At 51.0% G+C, this 16,870-nt stretch overlaps 7 protein-coding genes across 7 annotated transcripts; 3 read left to right on the forward strand and 4 right to left on the reverse strand.

Moving 5' to 3' along the window:
- Positions 1-407: 407 nt before the first annotated feature.
- COCSADRAFT_83023 (uncharacterized protein) lies at positions 408-4,018 on the reverse strand (the record flags this gene model as incomplete). Its single annotated transcript, XM_007699042.1, has 3 exons — positions 408-1,502; positions 1,559-3,615; positions 3,673-4,018. The coding sequence occupies 3 exons, from the start codon at positions 4,016-4,018 to the stop codon at positions 408-410; spliced, it is 3,498 nt and encodes a 1,165-aa protein (XP_007697232.1).
- A 255-nt stretch (positions 4,019-4,273) lies between these two features.
- On the reverse strand, positions 4,274-4,756 carry COCSADRAFT_291189 (uncharacterized protein). The gene has a single exon (XM_007699043.1). The coding sequence runs from the start codon at positions 4,665-4,667 to the stop codon at positions 4,407-4,409; it is 261 nt and encodes an 86-aa protein (XP_007697233.1). The 5' UTR covers positions 4,668-4,756; the 3' UTR covers positions 4,274-4,406.
- Positions 4,757-5,019: 263 nt separating this feature from the next.
- On the forward strand, positions 5,020-8,298 carry COCSADRAFT_82496 (uncharacterized protein; the record flags this gene model as incomplete). The annotated part of the gene is made up of 6 exons (XM_007699044.1): positions 5,020-5,311; positions 5,360-5,916; positions 5,961-6,389; positions 6,438-6,998; positions 7,044-7,618; positions 7,668-8,298. The coding sequence occupies 6 exons, from the start codon at positions 5,020-5,022 to the stop codon at positions 8,296-8,298; spliced, it is 3,045 nt and encodes a 1,014-aa protein (XP_007697234.1).
- A 1,068-nt stretch (positions 8,299-9,366) lies between these two features.
- On the forward strand, positions 9,367-11,615 carry COCSADRAFT_111581 (uncharacterized protein). The gene is made up of 3 exons (XM_007699045.1): positions 9,367-9,897; positions 9,957-10,359; positions 10,433-11,615. Exons 1-3 carry the CDS (start codon positions 9,479-9,481, stop codon positions 11,501-11,503), a joined length of 1,893 nt encoding a protein of 630 aa, XP_007697235.1. The 5' UTR covers positions 9,367-9,478; the 3' UTR covers positions 11,504-11,615.
- A 160-nt stretch (positions 11,616-11,775) lies between these two features.
- COCSADRAFT_179248 (uncharacterized protein) lies at positions 11,776-13,541 on the reverse strand (the record flags this gene model as incomplete). The annotated part of the gene is made up of 3 exons (XM_007699046.1): positions 11,776-11,998; positions 12,067-13,221; positions 13,349-13,541. The coding sequence occupies 3 exons, from the start codon at positions 13,539-13,541 to the stop codon at positions 11,811-11,813; spliced, it is 1,536 nt and encodes a 511-aa protein (XP_007697236.1). The 3' UTR covers positions 11,776-11,810.
- Positions 13,542-13,981: 440 nt separating this feature from the next.
- On the forward strand, positions 13,982-15,343 carry COCSADRAFT_291210 (uncharacterized protein). The gene has a single exon (XM_007699047.1). It carries the CDS (start codon positions 14,178-14,180, stop codon positions 15,267-15,269), a length of 1,092 nt encoding a protein of 363 aa, XP_007697237.1. The 5' UTR covers positions 13,982-14,177; the 3' UTR covers positions 15,270-15,343.
- Positions 15,344-16,811, reverse strand: COCSADRAFT_291209 (uncharacterized protein). The gene is made up of 2 exons (XM_007699048.1): positions 16,245-16,811; positions 15,344-16,168 (listed from the first exon to the last, which is right to left on the reverse strand). Exons 1-2 carry the CDS (start codon positions 16,616-16,618, stop codon positions 15,418-15,420), a joined length of 1,125 nt encoding a protein of 374 aa, XP_007697238.1. The 5' UTR covers positions 16,619-16,811; the 3' UTR covers positions 15,344-15,417.
- Positions 16,812-16,870: the final 59 nt, after the last annotated feature.

The raw sequence follows: 16,870 nt of genomic DNA on the forward strand, positions 1-16,870 counted from the left end.
ACTAAAGAAGCTTTTTTAAGTTGACCCTCTACCAAGTCAATGGTACACAAATTTTCTCATCTCACTCCCTGGAAATTTCCCCACCCACCACTCACCATTTGCCATTTGCATCGCAAAAAGAAGCAGATCAAAAAATGGTTGGCATTAAGAAGAATAAGATACCTACTGCCCCCTTGCTCCTAGACGCCACAGCCCTGATGCAAAAGAATCCGTAAAAGAGAGCTAGACCAGATGAGGAGGAAATGCCTTGAAATAATTTAGAAAAAGCGATGCAAGATGAGGTAATGGGGGTCTTCGAAAAAGAACGCCACCGAATTTAACTGATGATTAAAAGACCTGAACCCACTCCCTTTCAGATCATCATGACATGTCGTGCCCGTGTGTAAACTAGTGTTTGAAGCGACTTTTTACTCGTCTTCGTCATCGTCCATGGCAACGTCGTTTGACTTGGGAGCTGCTGTTGCACCATCATCGTCATCCTCTTCTTCATCGTCGACGACACGGGCTTTGCGTGGCCGAGGGGCAGCAGTAACGCCTTCGTCATCGCTTCCAGCGGGAGCTGCATCGTCCTTGTCGGCATCATCTACAGGGGCCGCCGCGCCGTCATCGTCGTCGCTCTCGTCGTCAATGAATTCTGCAGACTTGTATTTGCCTGAGGGCTCACTCTTGCGGGCGAGCTTCCTCTTCTTCTTCTCACGTGGTCGCTCACCATCTGATAGTTCCTCAGTACCGCTGACTGTGGTCCTTCGGCGCCTTGAGTGTGGCTCATCGTCGTCAGAAGGCAAGCCATCTGTGTCCGAGTCGGCATCCTTCTTCTTGCGCTTGGGTCCCTTTGGTCCGCGTGCTTTACGCTCAGCTTTGCGAATCTCCTTGTCCTCGTCGTCTTCCATGCGCCTGCGCTCTTCCTCATTACGCTTCTCCATGAGCTCGCGATCACGCTGAATAAGACGCTCTTGCTCTTCTGCATACTTGCGTTTCTTCTCCAGAGCCTCTTCTTCCAGGCGCTTCTTCTCCTCTTCACGGCGAAGTTTTTCTGCTTCGCGGAGACGGCGAGCCTGGTCAAGTTTCGTAGCATTCTCACCTTCGTATGCTGCTTGCTTTTCACGGGCACGCTCAAGTTGCTTGATCATGGTGTTGCGACCCATGTTGGCACGAGAAGTGATATCAGCACGGGGGAAGGGCGGCGTCTCCTCCTTTGCGAGTTTCTCAAGCGCCTCAATGGCTTCTGTAAGACCAGTTGTAGCGTCATCGACTTCCTCGAGGGTGCGTTGGTGCTCCGGCAGTGAGTAGATCATCGTGGCGATCTGGAACTGGACGAAGGCAACGTTAAACTGCGAGTTAAGATCGGCGGGAGCGGCCTTGAGAGCTTGCTTTGAATAGTCGAGCGCGGTCCGGAAACCGGCTATGCTGCGCTCGTGCTTGGCTCGGAGGTACCATGCTCGTCCTAGGCAGGCCAGAATCTTGGGGTCATTGTGACGATTCTTCGACAGGGCGGCCTCATACTTCAATGCGTCAGCAGATGCTATTGTTGTGTAAAGAGAAGAATTATAGAGCTTACGTTTTCAATTGCTCGGGAATACTGTCTGATCTCGCAGTATGTGTGGCCCAAGTTGACAAAAACACTGTGATCTTTGAGTGTTTCTTTGACTTTGGTAAAGATTTGCAGGGCTGTGGAATAGTCCTTCTTGTCTTCAACCAATGCGATTGCGATACCCTGTGCTGCATATGCATTCTTTGGGTCGAGTTGCAAAACCTTGTCAAAGAACTCGACAGCTCGCTCGTAGCCTTTCCGGCGCTTCTCCTTGTCCTGTTCAGAAGTCCTTGGCATCTCACGAGCAATGGCCAAGTGGATGTTGCCCATGCCCATGAGCGAGTAGCGGTCGTGCTTGTCAGACTTTTGCAGAGTGTGTTTGTAGAGTCGTTGTTCGTCGTCTGCAGCAAAATTCTGGGTCCTCTTCTTGGACTTGTTGACGTACCATCCGTACAGGGCGCGAACCTCGACATTGTCCTCGTTCTGTTTGAAAAGATCCTTGACAGCTCGCGGGCCCTCGTCTTGAGGGTTCTCCTTTAGAGCCATGTAAGTGAGACGAATCCGGGCATCGACATAATCGGGATGCCTTTGGAGCAAACTGTTGTATACTTTCTTGGCCTCGTCCGTCTGACCCTCGGCTTCGTAAGTCCGGGCAAGGTTGAAACTTATAGAAGTAACAAGAGCGTCCGTGTCGATTGTGTCGTCGCGGTTCTCGGCATTGACACAAGCAGTGAGAGCAACTTGGAAGAGCTCCTGAGCACGTACGTAGCGCTCGGCCTGGAAGTGGAAGCAGCCCATATTGTTGAGCAACTGTGGCGGCAACATTTCACGGAGCGCGGTCGTGAGTTCGGGGCCTTCTTCAATGCCTTCTGGGTAGTCCTCTTGTGGAATGGCTTCGATCTCCATCTGTTCTACTTCCTCAAGACATTTTAGACTCCTCTCAGGGTGCTCGGTCTCGTACAGTCGAGCAAGGTTAAGAAGCACTGATTGGTCCGGCACTACCTTCTTCTTGGGGTCCTTCCATGCACTTTGCACGCTTTCGAGATACTTGAGGGCCTTTTTTAGCTCGGCGGACTTGTCTTCAGTGGACTTGCTGTTCTGGGCATTGAAGACGTCCTCGGCATAGAGAGTACCGAGAAGGGTCTGGGCTTCGACATTGGGCGATTGCTGGAGGATCTTCTCGAGGCGGAACTTTGCACCATCATAGTTGCTCATTAGCACGTTCATCTGAGCCAATCCGAACTTTGCGGGTATGAAGCCCCGCTCCTCACCTCCACGAGCCTGGTCAGACTTGGAGTAGTACTCTGCGGCCAAAGCGATGTTATCCTGCTGGTGCGCGACCTTGGCGCGCAGGTACCAACCATCACTAGCAATGGCATTGGTGTCTGTGAGCTCGATGGCGCGCCTTGCGACATCTTCGGTCTTGTTGACATCCCTGCGGAGGATGAGATAGCTACCGACGGTTGCGCAACTCAGAGGGTACTGGTTATCTAGCTTGAGCGCGGGCTGGATGAACTCGCCAGTAGCCTTCTTGATCAGCTCAGCAAACTTTGGGTCGGAGGTGGAGAGATTGGCGGTCTGCTGGAAGTTGTAAATGCCGAGCAGGATCAGGGCGACTTTCGAGCGGGGGTTCAGTTCGAGGGATCTTTGCCAGGCGTTGGCCGCTTCGTCTTTGTAGCCCAGTTGCCAGAAGCAGCAGCCGATACCGATGCGCGGGTCTGGGTCGATGAGGTCTGGAGAGCTCTCGAGGATGTTTTGATATGCCTTTAGAGCGTCTGCCCATTTGCCCATGGAGTAGTTGACGCGCGCCTTGCCCATCTTGGCCATGAGATTCCTTCCACCTGACGCTCGCAGCGCGTCCTCGAAGCACTTGGCGGCCTGCTTGAGCGTCTCCATGCGCTCGGGGCTGACAGTAGAGCCAGCAGCTGTGGCAGGACCCTGGAGAGAGGCCTTGAGAAGGTACAAGACACCGCGCGCGAGGAAGAGTGGGGGGTGCGAGGGGCTGATTCGCGAGGCATCGTTGAGGACTCCGGTCGCGGACTGGATCCAGAACTCCTTGAGCTTTGTATCTGGGTCTGCGTTTTCTAGGAACAAAGGTTAGCTGGTATGCTTTATAGGACGCGACACTTGGAGCAGCGTACGAGGGCGGACGCGAGGAGCTTCGCGGCACTTGAGCAGGTACAGCCAGCAGAGGCCATTGAGGATGCTGAGGCGGTCGTCCGGGCGGGCGCGGCTGAAGACCTGGGTGGCCTGCTTGAGGACATCGATGGCCGTCTCTATGCGTCTGTGCTTTGCGTAGGCGACGGCGACCTGGACCCAAGTGGACGTGGCGCTCTTCTCGGCCTCGAGGATGTCGCATAGCTCCGTCGGGTCGTCCTGGATCTGGTCGTCGAGGGGGATTTCAACGTCGAGTTGGCCTCCCTCGTCATCGGCGACCGAGATAGTAATGGAACTGGGCACGTCCGAATAACGTGGTGGAGGGAACATGGCGCCGGCCCCGTTGACGCCATTCGCGCCGTTGGCATAGACGGCGGCCATGCTGGGGGGACGAATGCGCGGGTGGGAGCGTGATGTGGTGATGTTGCAGAGGCGATGCTAGAACGGCATTGGGGGTTCGAGTGAAAGGCCGGGGCGGGTCGAGGGCAAATGGCCAGCCTGCGCGTCGTCGTCGATATCGTGGTGGTGATAATGGAGAGAGACAGAGAAAGAGAGAAGCTCCGACTAGTAGGGAGTCTTGGCGCGTATCGCCGTCTCCATGTCTGCCACCAACCAGCCCGCCCAGTGAACGACAAAGACGCGGCCAGGTGTATGACACGCTTACCAGACTGCTGCATTTCTATTGCCTTTTACTGTCTAGCTCTATGCTACACTAAATTCACGTCTGCATCCGCATCCAGGCACTGTCTCGTGCGTTGCAGTCGTGAGTAGGTCTGTCCGCTCGACTCGGGCATGCACAAGGACACCCCCGAGCTCTCCGCAACATGCGCAGTGACATCCATCCATACATACGTACATACATAGACACCAACCACAGCACATGCACCCCAACCATGCCCCAGGCTCTCGTCTGCAGGATATGACTATAATCGCGACGCCCACAGTAATCGGCATCCCTTGACTTCTCTAGAAGCGCCATGTCGCGCAACCCAGGCTACTCGCAGGCGGGGGCCAATGGCGGCTATGCCAATGGCGCTGCCAACTATAACAACGGCGGGGGATACAATGGCTACGCCGGCAGCGATGCTAGCTACAACAGTAGGCCCAGCGGTGAACGTCCACGGCGACCTGGTGGGTACGGCGCCATGAATGCCCCTTCAGACGGCTATGCGCCGCGACCGAGCGGCGAACGCGAACGACCACGGCGACCCGGTGGATATGGAGGCCTCGCCCAGGAAGATGACATGGAACCAAGGCGAAGCAGCGACCGTGATCGCAGGCCTGGGGGTTACGGCGGTAGTGGCTTTTCTGCCCGCGACGGCAGCCCACGCATGGCTCCACGCACAAACAGCAACGAACGCTCCCCAGCCAAGGGCCGTCCTGCCGACCGCCAGAATGGCTCCAGGCCCAGGAACACGAACTATGGGCCGGGCAGCCAGGCCATCGAAGAGGTGCTGCAGTTTATCCGTCAGAACTGGGACTTTATGACAAAGGACCAGTGCGTACCCATCGAAGTCGCCCTGAAACTCATGGACTCGAGCTCCCTCGGCCTCGCAAACCAAGCAGACCAGTTTCAGCAGACCCATCAGCAGTTGCAAAACGCCCTCAAGGGCATCGTCAACGGTACCTTGTCTTGCCCCAATACCTAGGCTCTTGGCTAACCCATTGCAGAGCACCACCAGGGCTTCAATAGCTCCATCGGTACCTTTCACCAGATCCAGTCCAGTCTCCAGAGCTCACAGCACCGTGTCAGAACGCTCAAAAGCTCCCTCGTATCAGCCAAGTCACAGCTCTCCACTGCAAAGCCAGAGCTCAGAGAGTTTGCTACTACTTCCCAAAACTACGATGGCATGCTACAGATGCTCGACACAATAGAAAAGCTGCAGCTAGTCCCCGAAAGACTAGAAGCACGCATATCAGAGAAGCGGTTTTTGACTGCCGTAGACATCCTTCAAGATGCCCTGCGCATGATCCGCAAAACTGAAATGGAGAAGATTGGTGCCCTGTCTGATTTGCGCACATATCTTAGTAACCAGGAAGTCTCTCTGACTGACATTCTAATTGAGGAACTTCACAGCCATCTCTACCTCAAATCACCGTATTGCGAAGACAGGTGGAAAGAGTACGCCCACAACCAGGTCAAGGGCGACGTGTCTCAACGTGCACAATCCGATGCAAGAGGTCGGCTGCTATACTACTTTCTCGATGGCCTTGACACTTCTGAACTAGTATGTACGCGCCCGGATCTGCGACATCCTGCTGACAATTCCAGATGACTGATGATTCGGCCCACAACCCAGAATCAGACACTTTCCAGTACATCAGGCTCGTCATAGAAGCACTCGACAAGATGAACCGCCTTGAGGTCGCCATCGACACTATCGAGCAGAGATTACCCGTCGAGCTATTTAAGGTCGTTGAGAAGTCCAACAACGAAGTGGCCCACCGGCACCCCAGCATACTACGCGCCTACTCGGCCAAGAAGAATTCCAAGTCCAAGACCGAGATTGAAAGCGAGGACGTCCGAACAACCCTACTCAACGACTTGATGTGGACCCTCTATGCACGTTTCGAAGCCATTGCCGAAAGCCATCGGGTCGTGCATGATGTGGTAGCGGGCATCGTTCGCCGCGAGGGTCGGTCTTCGAGTGCAACACTAACCCGCGGCTTCAAGGAGTTGTGGAAGCTCTACCAGAGCGAGGTAATAACCGTCAACTTTCACTCATAGCGTTTTGCTAACCCTCTTCAGATACGCTCTCTTCTTCACGATTACCTTGCCACAGACGGCGAGGCCTCTTATAGAGATGGACAGGCCAAGTCGTCCGCTGCCAGCGCATTCTCTCGTGCTCCTCGCGATAGGAACAAGCGTATGTTCAAGCTGACTGATGTTGATACAAAGGCCTCGGATCTGGCCAAGGAGAAGAACGACCTTGAACTTATCCTCAAGACTTCTGTTCCAGGACTCGTGTCTGATTCAAAGAGACTTGACGATGTCGATACCAACAACACCACAAATCTTGACGGTAGCGCCACCGGACACAAGCTTCTCGTCGAGCCAAGCGTCTTTAACATGGGCATCTTGCTCCCCCCTTCGCTCGACTTCCTCAATAGATTAAAGGAGGTCGTGCCATCCAATGCTGAAATCAGCCTAAGCACCTTGACCTCGTTCTTGGACGACTTCCTCGTCAATGTCTTCCTTCCACAGCTCGACGAGACCCTGATTGAGCTATGTGCACAAACATTCATTGAGCTTGACGCCTTTGCTGAAGACCCACAATGGGCACGACACTCCAAAAAGCCCATATTCAAGGTATGCGTCTGTTTAACAGTGGTTCCACCAAAGCTAACTTTGTAGGGCACTGCGCAATTCTTCTCTCTCATCACAGCATTCTGCAAAATGCTCGACAACCTTCCGCATGATCAAGCATTCTCCCAACTCATTGTCAATCAGATGGATACGTATGCCCAAAAGTGCATAGGTTGGTACAAAGCCCTTGTCGGCCGCTCAAAACCCACGCCCAGTGGCCGTCTTATGAAAGCGCCCGCTGTATGGGCAGAGTCAGATGTCATGGAAGAACTCATTGCCCGTTTGGAGCGAATAGATCCTTCTGACCACGCTAACCTCGACGATGCTATCGAGAGTGAAGTCGCCCTTCTCATCGAAGCAGTAGAAGCAGATGAACCCTTGGACCAGGCTGATATGATCCAAGACAAGAAGAGCATCATCAACTTGTGCCTGTTGTACACGAGCATGAAGTGGCTGGCTACTAAGACGGCCCAGCTAAGGCACATTAGTGATCGTGCCTCGGCTCCAGTCAACATAGAGACCAGTGGCCAGAAACACAACAGGCGATGGACCAAGCTTGCGTCTTCTGACCCAAGACCCCAAGGTGCTCCTGTATATCTGCCGTTGAGCACAGAAACTGCTGCGTAAGTATCGTACATGTTCACTGACAAGATATAAACTTATCCCATGTAGTATCTTCGATGCAGTAGTAGTGACGTATCGGTCACTCTCGACTCGTGCCTTGCGCACATTGCATCTTGCGATCCGCAGTACGATACTATACTCACTCGACGCAAGTATACAACCAAACATTTACATCGACACCCTTCTCAACGATCCCGACCCAACAGTCCTCACTCTTAACTCAACTCTCGTGTCTTTCGATACAGAAGTCTCAACATATATCCCTGCAGCCTCGTATAGTCACATCACGCGTGGTTTAGCGTCATTGATGGATAGATACCTCTTCACTCTCTGCACCTCCAAGATTGAGCGCATGAACACCAACGGCTGCGCGCTCATGCAACTCAACATTCTTGTTCTGCAGCAGAACCTGAAGAACATCGAGGACGGCGCGATACTTCCTTACGCCGCACTCTTCTTCGATTTGTTCACAGCAGGCCCTGAGGCCATTGTCGCAAGAGCAAGACAGTACGGCAAAGGCTTCGGCGTCCCCGGCGAGAGGTTCGGAGAGGAAGACGTCAAGAAACTGCTCCAAATGACATATGAAGAGAGGCTGAACGCCGAGAACAGAGAGGCTAGCGTGCAAGCTAAACGATCGCTGGATGCGCAGCTACTGGAGCTCAGCGAGTTCATGTACTAAACGGCGAGCAGTTGGTCAGAAGGATTGTGTGGCTTCAATTCATTAATGAGAGATTGTAGTGTAATAGGATTGCATGCATTGTAAATAGTACTTCCTCAGCCTTATTCGTTGCGCCCCCACTCGGCATCTTCAAGGTCTGTCGCCGTTTAATGCTTACACGTCTTACACCGTTTAATGTTCTTTTTTTCGGTAAGTTAGCCAGCGCCGCAACCACGCTGCCGCTCCTTCGCTGCGCCACAAAATAAAAATGTCGGCGAGGTTGTTCGGCGCACGGCCCGGTTTTTCGTTGCTTAACAGCGAAATACCTCGCCGACGTTTTGTTTAGCCTGGGGTCCGGGGACCTGAGCTGCCAGCGCAAAAAAAAAACGCCGCAAAGGGCTGAGGCTGAGATTTCCCTACGTACTATTCTTACAGCCTGGTTAGTGTGGATGGACGCATCTCGGTCAGACTGACCCTTGCTTCTTCATCTTGAGATGCAGGGACTTTTGTACAATCTTCGGTTTTGCGCTGAGCCTTATTCTAGTATTCTCGATGTGACTAACAAGTCATTGTGAAAATGTGCCTTTGTATCCAAACGGCGACTTCAGCCTTATCCACCTATCACGAATTAAACTCCCCGTCTTACACCCCCATCTCACATCGCACCCACACACACCGCACATGTGCGCCTGGCCATTGCTTACAGGCAACATCGCGCTTGTTTTTCAGCTGCCATCCTTCTCGCATTTACACGGCGCTTAGCCCTGCGGAGCATAGTGTGGCCTAATGTAGTGTAACAGTAGATACGTGCGCGCCTCCGCTTTTTTCCTAGTCAGGAAAGCATCTGGATTCATCTACCCTGTGGAAACGGGGTTCGACGTTGGGAAGGGCCCATCGGAGGGATGCTAGCGGGTATCATCTCAGGCGGGTGTTTCTTTTAGGCAAGGTGTTTGGGTGAAAGAGTTTACTCGCCGATGTCAGATACGTGTGCGGGAGTGGAGATGGATGGGGGTTTGGGGGCCTTAAATGTGAGGGTGTGAGGCTGAGTGATGATATATAGGGCGGATGGAGGGGGTTATTTGTTGTATTAATATCTTTTTTAGTCAGATTTCGTTGCGTTGGTTTCACCATATATATCATTTCTCTGTTGATTATTGTTATCGAAAAGTTTCCCGTGGAAGTACCAAACGCCTTTTTCGTCATGTCTACAGGCGAAGCCCCGGATGTGGAAAAGGGAACTGATACTGCGGACTTTGCTCATCTTACCAACGATGTCGTACAGAGTTTTAGCTGGCAGGATGTCACTGTCACTGTGAAGGATCGCGCTTCAAAACAACCGCTGGATATCCTGTCCAATGTTAGCGGTGTCTTGGAGGCGGGAGAGATACTCGCTCTCATGGGACCCAGTGGCTCGGGAAAAACGACACTGCTCAATGTACTTGCTCATCGGGCGGCCATGCCAAAGGCGACTATCCGTCAGGATCTGAGGATTAATGGGGAGCCGACGACATTGGCTACGTTTAGGAAATTGAGTAGCTATGTGGAACAGGAAGATGCACTTGTCGGGTCCTTGACCGTCAGGGAGACACTATATTTTGCAGCTGAACTTGCACTGCCCAGGTACGTTTTCAATCGTACCATATATTCTTAGTGCTTTTCACTGACGATTGACCCGATAGTTCAATAAGCAAAGCAGCACGCAAGGCTCGCATATCCAGCCTCTTGTCTTCCTTTGGTCTCCAGAACCAAGCTGACACATTGATCGGAACGCCGATCCGAAAAGGCGTATCTGGCGGCCAAAAGCGTCGTGTGAGTGTGGCCAGTCAGCTCATCACAAGTCCAAGAATTTTGTTTCTCGACGAACCCACCAGTGGACTCGACTCTGCGGCTAGTTACGAAGTCATGAATTTCGTAAGAAACATTGCGAAGAAGCACGGGGTACTTGTCATTGCTTCTATCCATCAACCCTCGACGACAACGTTCGAGCTCTTCGATAAACTCATGTTGCTGAGCAGGGGGAAAGTGGTATACAACGGTGCGGTAAAAGAGGTTGGAGAGTACTTCGCCGGGGTGGGATACCAAGTATGTACAACAACTTCACCTCCAGGAGTATCTATTGAAAAGTGAAAAGAAAGCTAACATGACCACTCACCAGATGCCCCTATACACCAATCCCGCCGAATTCGTCATCGATCTCGTAAACACCGACTTCTCCACCGACACCACCGCCGCATCCCAACGTCTAACCCACCTCCACGCCTCCTGGACCACCTCCCCCGCCGCAACCACCTTAACCTCCAAAATCAACTCGCAACCCTCCTCCCCACCCCTCTCTACAATGCTCGCCACGCACCAAACCGCCAACCCAACCCTCATCCCCCTCACCCTCATCCACCGCTCCTTCATAAAATCCCACCGCGACATCGTCGCCTACGGTCTCCGCATCGCCATGTACATGGGTCTCGCCATAATGATGGGCACTGTCTGGCTGCGTCTGTCCCCCACGCAATCCAACATCCAGTCCTTCACCAACGCCATCTTCTTCGGCGGCGCATTCATGTCCTTCATGGCCGTCGCCTACATTCCCGCGTACCTCGAGGATCTCGCCATTTACACCAAAGAACGCGCAAACGGGTTGTACGGTCCCACGTCGTTTATGATTGCGAATTTCGTCGTCGGGGTGCCGTATCTGTTTCTTATTACGATATTGTTTAGTGTGATAAGTTATTGGCTGGGTAACTTTCGGCCGACGGCTGAGGGGTTCTGGGTGTGGGTGCTGTGGCTGTTTCTCGATTTGCTGGCGGCGGAGTCGCTGGTTGTGTTGCTTTCGTCGCTTATACCGATTTTCGTGGTTGCGCTGGCGGCGACAGCGTTTGCGAATGGGTTGTGGATGTGTGTTAATGGGTTTATGGTCCAGCCGGAGACGCTGAATGTATTTTGGCGGTATGTTTTTCATTATATCGACTACCAGGCGTATGTATTTCGGGGTATGATGGTTAATGAGTTTGGAAAGAGGAACTATGAGTGTGAGCGGTTGGTGGATGGGGGGTGCCAGTGCATGTTTCCTAGTGCACTACAGGATCAGTGTTTGGTTGAGGGTAAGGCGGTGTTGAGTGTGTATGGGTTTGAGACGGGGGACATGGGGAAGTATGTGGGTTACATGCTTGTTATCGTTGTTGTTTATAGGTTGTTTGGCTGGGCAGTATTGTGGATGAGGAAGCATTGAGATGAGACTGTTGACAGCGAATGGATTAGCGTATAGAACTTTTCTAACACATATTGAGTCGTTCTCATAATAAACTTCTTTTAAATAGACATCTTAAAAATAACATCCAGACATTTGAATAATTTTCTATTCTGTTTTATTAAGGGTTCGATTGCAGATTAGATGCTGGTGGCAAGAGCTTCATAAGGAAATATTTATCCATATCCTACTTACTCAGGGCTATGTATTGAAATTACAATTGCCACGAAAAACTAGATAGGACACAGTTTGGGGACAAAAGACTCAAGAATTTATTTACCAGAGCACACTATTTCTGTAATCGGCTAATGATCCTGTTACCACTGCTGGTAACCCTGTAGATATTTCGCATCTCTACATTATGTCCCAAATTTTCTTGTAAATGCTTGAATATATCCAATGCCTGCCAATATCGACCGACTTCAACCGGTTTGTTGGCCCACGACGGAGCAGAATTGATGGTAAGCTTGGTTTTATCTTTGCTTATTAGGTTGCATCCTTTTTCCAGAAAAGATGTAAGAAGAAGTGCTGATGATGCTACTCACCTGATAGTTTACGATTCCTAAACCCTAACAGTATGCAAGCTATGTCGCTTGCGTCAAAGCCTTCGAAGCATTCCTGTGCAATATTGAGCGCATATGAGATCTCCTCTTCGGTTGTTGTCTGCTCCTCAGACCATTCTCGACGTAGATCGCATACTCGTATTGCATTTCGAATATAACCACTAGAATCTTTGGGGTTCTTCAATTCTGGATACAATCTGAAGATACCAGCATCTTCCAGTTGCTTCAGAGAAACTATACAGGACCGACCTGCGTGGTTCACCACTCCTTGCGAGAAGTACTCGCCATTGTAGAATTCTTGCTTACACAGACGGCGATTGAAAACTCTCTTTACTTCTCCGCCCAAGTTATTAGCAATGGGAAGGTATTTTTTGAGCAGCTCGATGTCGCGGACAAATTGTCCTTGAGGAAACTGACTGGTTTGTACCATACATATCTTGATGTCGGTATTAAGGAGTGACAGGCGATGCTGTCTATATGTTGCATATTGCACAGCATAAAGTAGTGAATTAGTCCAAGACACCAAGTTGTCTTGGTCGTCATTCTTGCGAGTCCACTTATCACCAATATGGTAAGATAGTAATCTTGTCGCCTTCAGGTTCTCCATGTCCAGCAAGTCATTTACGACGCTTGTTTGGGTTTGAGAGGCATATTCCGAAGATGCCATGACTTCTTCATCGTTTTTTCCAGAGCTTTTCCAGTCAAAAACTCGAAACAGGTACGGCGGTGTAGTGTTTGGGCTGCTGAGGTCGATATCGCTGCTGTTTTGGGGATAAAACAGTGTAGGTCCTACAGACGGTAATTCTAAGATTGTGACCCAAAAGTATACCCATGATCGTTCTCCTTTGTAATGCCCAGCATGATCTTGGCTCGCAAAATCGGGATCAAGAAACCATATCCACGATGAATCCTTCAAATGGTCGACAAAGTCGTGAGCGTTGAGAGTACCGGAAGCACTGACAGCTTCTTTGTAACATTCTTCGAAGACCTTCCATATGAATTTTTCAGTAGAAGTTTCATGATTACATCTTTGGATTATATCTCTGATCTCTTTTTCGAAATGTTGAAACAAACGGTAGATTACGAGTTCATTGGCGGGAATTTTCATCGCTTTGATTGTTTCAATGATGAGATCCTCTATTTGTTGTGTGGTTGTCAGCAAATCACTTGAAACTATGCATACGCCTCTCCTTAATTTTCTCTACCGCCTCGTAGGAAAACGGTCTCTCAGGCACAAGTCAGCCCATAGAATCCCTGAACTCACCAGATTCAATTTCAGTCTGGGCATCAGAGCTGGCAACGTTAATTGGTTCAATAGGATCCCCGCAATCTTTCTCTGGTGGATTATTACAGCCACTCATCAAGGGGACAATTCCATCAACGCGTTCCTGGCCTCCATCCCCCACAGTAGTGACATTACTAAGCTCTTCACTTCTTTCGTCGTTGTGCGTAGTCATTGTAGCACTGAAACTGCAAAATAGGTCGCCTTAATGAGTGAAGTAAGGTTGATGAGACAAGAAGGCTGTGAGAGGTTACATATAAGCCGACAATCTGAGTGAGGCGTGAACCACTACATGACAAGGCTGAGGCTCGTGTAACATACAATAAACCGGTCAGCCAAGAAGGGGATACCCAACACGTCCGCGCATCTTACTCGCTGCAACGGAAAGGAACTGAAATGCATGATTGGGCTGAAATCCGATGGAATTTTCAGAAATTTGCAGTTGCTCTTTTTGTCATAGCTAGTCCATATTTATGGAAGGAATCATGCTAATACACACGATGAATACGTGCTCTAAGATCAGGTGGAGCTAATATGTTTTGGGATGAACTGCCCCACCTTGTTTCCTGCTCAATACCTACCAACGTTGGTGATCTGGCGCACCTTGGCGAATGACTCATGTGTAATCATACTGATTGCATGCTGAGGATTGTATGCGAGGCCGGTAGGTATGTTGGTGTAGCGTCGTAGCTAAGGATGATTGCAATCGTAACTAAGACTATTTATTCTCTGTTTAACTAAGAGTGAGGTGAACGACGACTCTTTCTAGGAGACCTATGAGCACTTTATTCATCTCACATCCAAGAACAACATGAAATCGCCGTGCGATCTCACAACGGAGCAAGGGCTCAGCAGCCTTCTTTCTGCGACCCAGTCAGGACACATCAGTGTAAAATTACTTTCAGGTGGCACCGCAAACTACGTATACCGTTGCACAAAACAAGATGGATCCACAAGCATCTTCAAGCACGCCGCACCATACCTCCACAGCAACAAGAGCTTTGCCTTTGACCCCACTCGAATGGACTACGAAGCCGAAATCCTCACTCAACTCGCCTCCAAAAACAAGCCTTTCTTTGCCGACCCACCAAACACAACTGTACACGCCGTCCAACTCCTAAGCTACAACAAGAACAACAAGCTCCTCGAGATTGAAGACAGCGGAACCCGCAACCTCAAAGACGCATACACCGACCCAGATCTCAACCCCTCACAAATCAGCCAGCACCTAGCAACCTGGCTCGCAGCACTGCACACCTCCTCTACCAACACCTCTCTCACACTCGAAGGCCAAGATAGCAACGCAAGAAACAATCCCATCGGCGTCACTATATACCGCCATTCCTACCGCAACCTGCACCTCGCCCTCGAGCAATTCGGCCACGACACTCAACTCGCGCACCGGATCAACGAGAACTTTGGCAGTCTACTCGCCACGGATGATGAGTGCGTGTGTCACGGCGACTTCTGGCCCGGCAACGTGCTCGTACGTAGCAACGAGGCTCAATCAGCCAGTCTCACGGTTGTGGATTGGGAAATGGTGCGCAGAGGTACCAGCGCAACGGATGTAGGGCAATTTGCCGCGGAGGCGTTTCTGCTCGATCGGTTTCGAGGAGGGAGAGGTTTGCTTGCGGCGTTTTTGCGCGCATACGTTGCTGAGAGGAAGGATGGTGAGGTGTTGGGGAAGATGTGGCTAAGGCGGATGGTGGTGCATTGGGGAGTGCATGTGGCGTTCTGGCCTACGTGTGTTGAATGGACAGATGTGGCTGGTACACAGAAGTTGGTGGATATTGGGGTTGGTGTGTTGGAGAGTATATTGCAGGATGATTGGGAGAAAACACTGGAGTCGCCGTTACTAGAGGATGTCAGAGATGTTTTTGCGCTGATCCTAGAAAGAGTATGAACAACGTTTCTCACAGAGTAAAAGCAACTTTGATATGACCTAAGTACTATGAGATCACTCTGAGTGACTTTTCAAGGTCATCCATCTCCTGATCCACCAGTGGTTTTATTGTCACTTCAACCGTGTGGAATTTCACCATACTATCTACTCACTGCCCCTTCTTCACTGCCGATGCACCCTCAATCGCGGCCAGATTACCCTCCCTCCAGAACCAAACTGCTGAGAGGGCAGCCCCTGGACCACCGCCAATGGCAATTGTCATGATCATAAGAATGCTTTCAAAGACGTTTTCTAGTGAGGCTTCGCCCTTCTTCATCCGCTGGACGTCGCAGGCTGCGACCCAAGAAGGGATAATATACATGATGCCAATAACGATCCAATCCCATTGGAAGATCCACAACAAGCCCCAGGGAATATCCTTGCTCCAGGTGTAGGTGCTAGGGATGAAGACACGGGCGTAATTTGCATCAGGATGTTCGGAGACGGAGATTCCGTAGATGCTATACCAGTGCACTGCTACCGAGAAGAAGAATAAAACCGCGTACATGATCCTCAGATGAAACACGTCGGCGTTTTTCTTTTGGTTGGTTGTGTTTAGTGAGCTGGTAAGGGAGACGAGCCAGAGCGGGATGTTGACGAATATGGGGGTGAATTGCCAGAACGCCAAGACGGATTGCAGTGTGGAGATGCTTTTGTCTGCGGGGTACCAAATGGCAATGGTGGGAATGATGTACAGAAATACGATTGCTGGTAACATGACCCGAGCATATGCCAGCGGTACCGTGCATCCGGTTTGGTAGTAAGACTTGGGACTTGTTTGGTAATGGAACAACATCCACCAAATGGTGATGACGAAAGAGCCTCCGACATTTTGGTAAAAGAATGCCCAGATGGCAGTACTATGGATTGTCAGTAACAGGACAGTAGTATCCTGCGATATCCGATTGAATACCGCCTATCCTGTGCACAACTCACTATGTCAGCCATTTACCCTGGTTCCCGTCTCGACAGGCCTCAACATTCATGATTGCGATGAGGGGCGCGAGCTGAGGCAAAAAGTGGATTTGCTGCCAGTAGTAGGCCTCGTTCGATCGCAGGGGACCGAATACAAATGCAGATACTAAGAAAGCCAAGCCTGTGTCGATGAGCTTAATGCCGGTATAGTCTGTCTTGAGAGGGGTGCCATCAGGCAGCTTGCGAGACGCGAACATGTCCATGAAGCCAACAGGGTTACTGGTCATGGAGGTCACGATACGCATAGTGTATAGGCCTATCAGAGCGAGGATGGCATAGAGAAACAAGACTTTCCCATCGCCGTTGCGGCGATGCTGGGCTGTTGGGGGTGCCATGGCGAGTGGTTTGGAGGCAGGAGGCTCACGATGCAAAAGGACACATGGGCGTGTTATAAGATGTGATGTGGTGGGCTGCGGGAAGCATGGGAAGTGATTTGGCGAGCTTCGCCTCTCCCTTTGCAGCTAAGGCGACGGCTCGGGGCAACATGAAGAGAGATTGCGGGGTGACCTTGCTTATGTAAAGCAGTTGACGAAAGTACCGGCGGGCTTATCACGTCTTGGCTAGCTGGAGGGTCATGTGATGCCGCC

Source organism: Bipolaris sorokiniana (assembly GCF_000338995.1).
Source record: "Bipolaris sorokiniana ND90Pr unplaced genomic scaffold COCSAscaffold_3, whole genome shotgun sequence".
In the NCBI taxonomy this organism is placed as follows: Eukaryota; Fungi; Ascomycota; class Dothideomycetes; order Pleosporales; family Pleosporaceae; genus Bipolaris; species Bipolaris sorokiniana.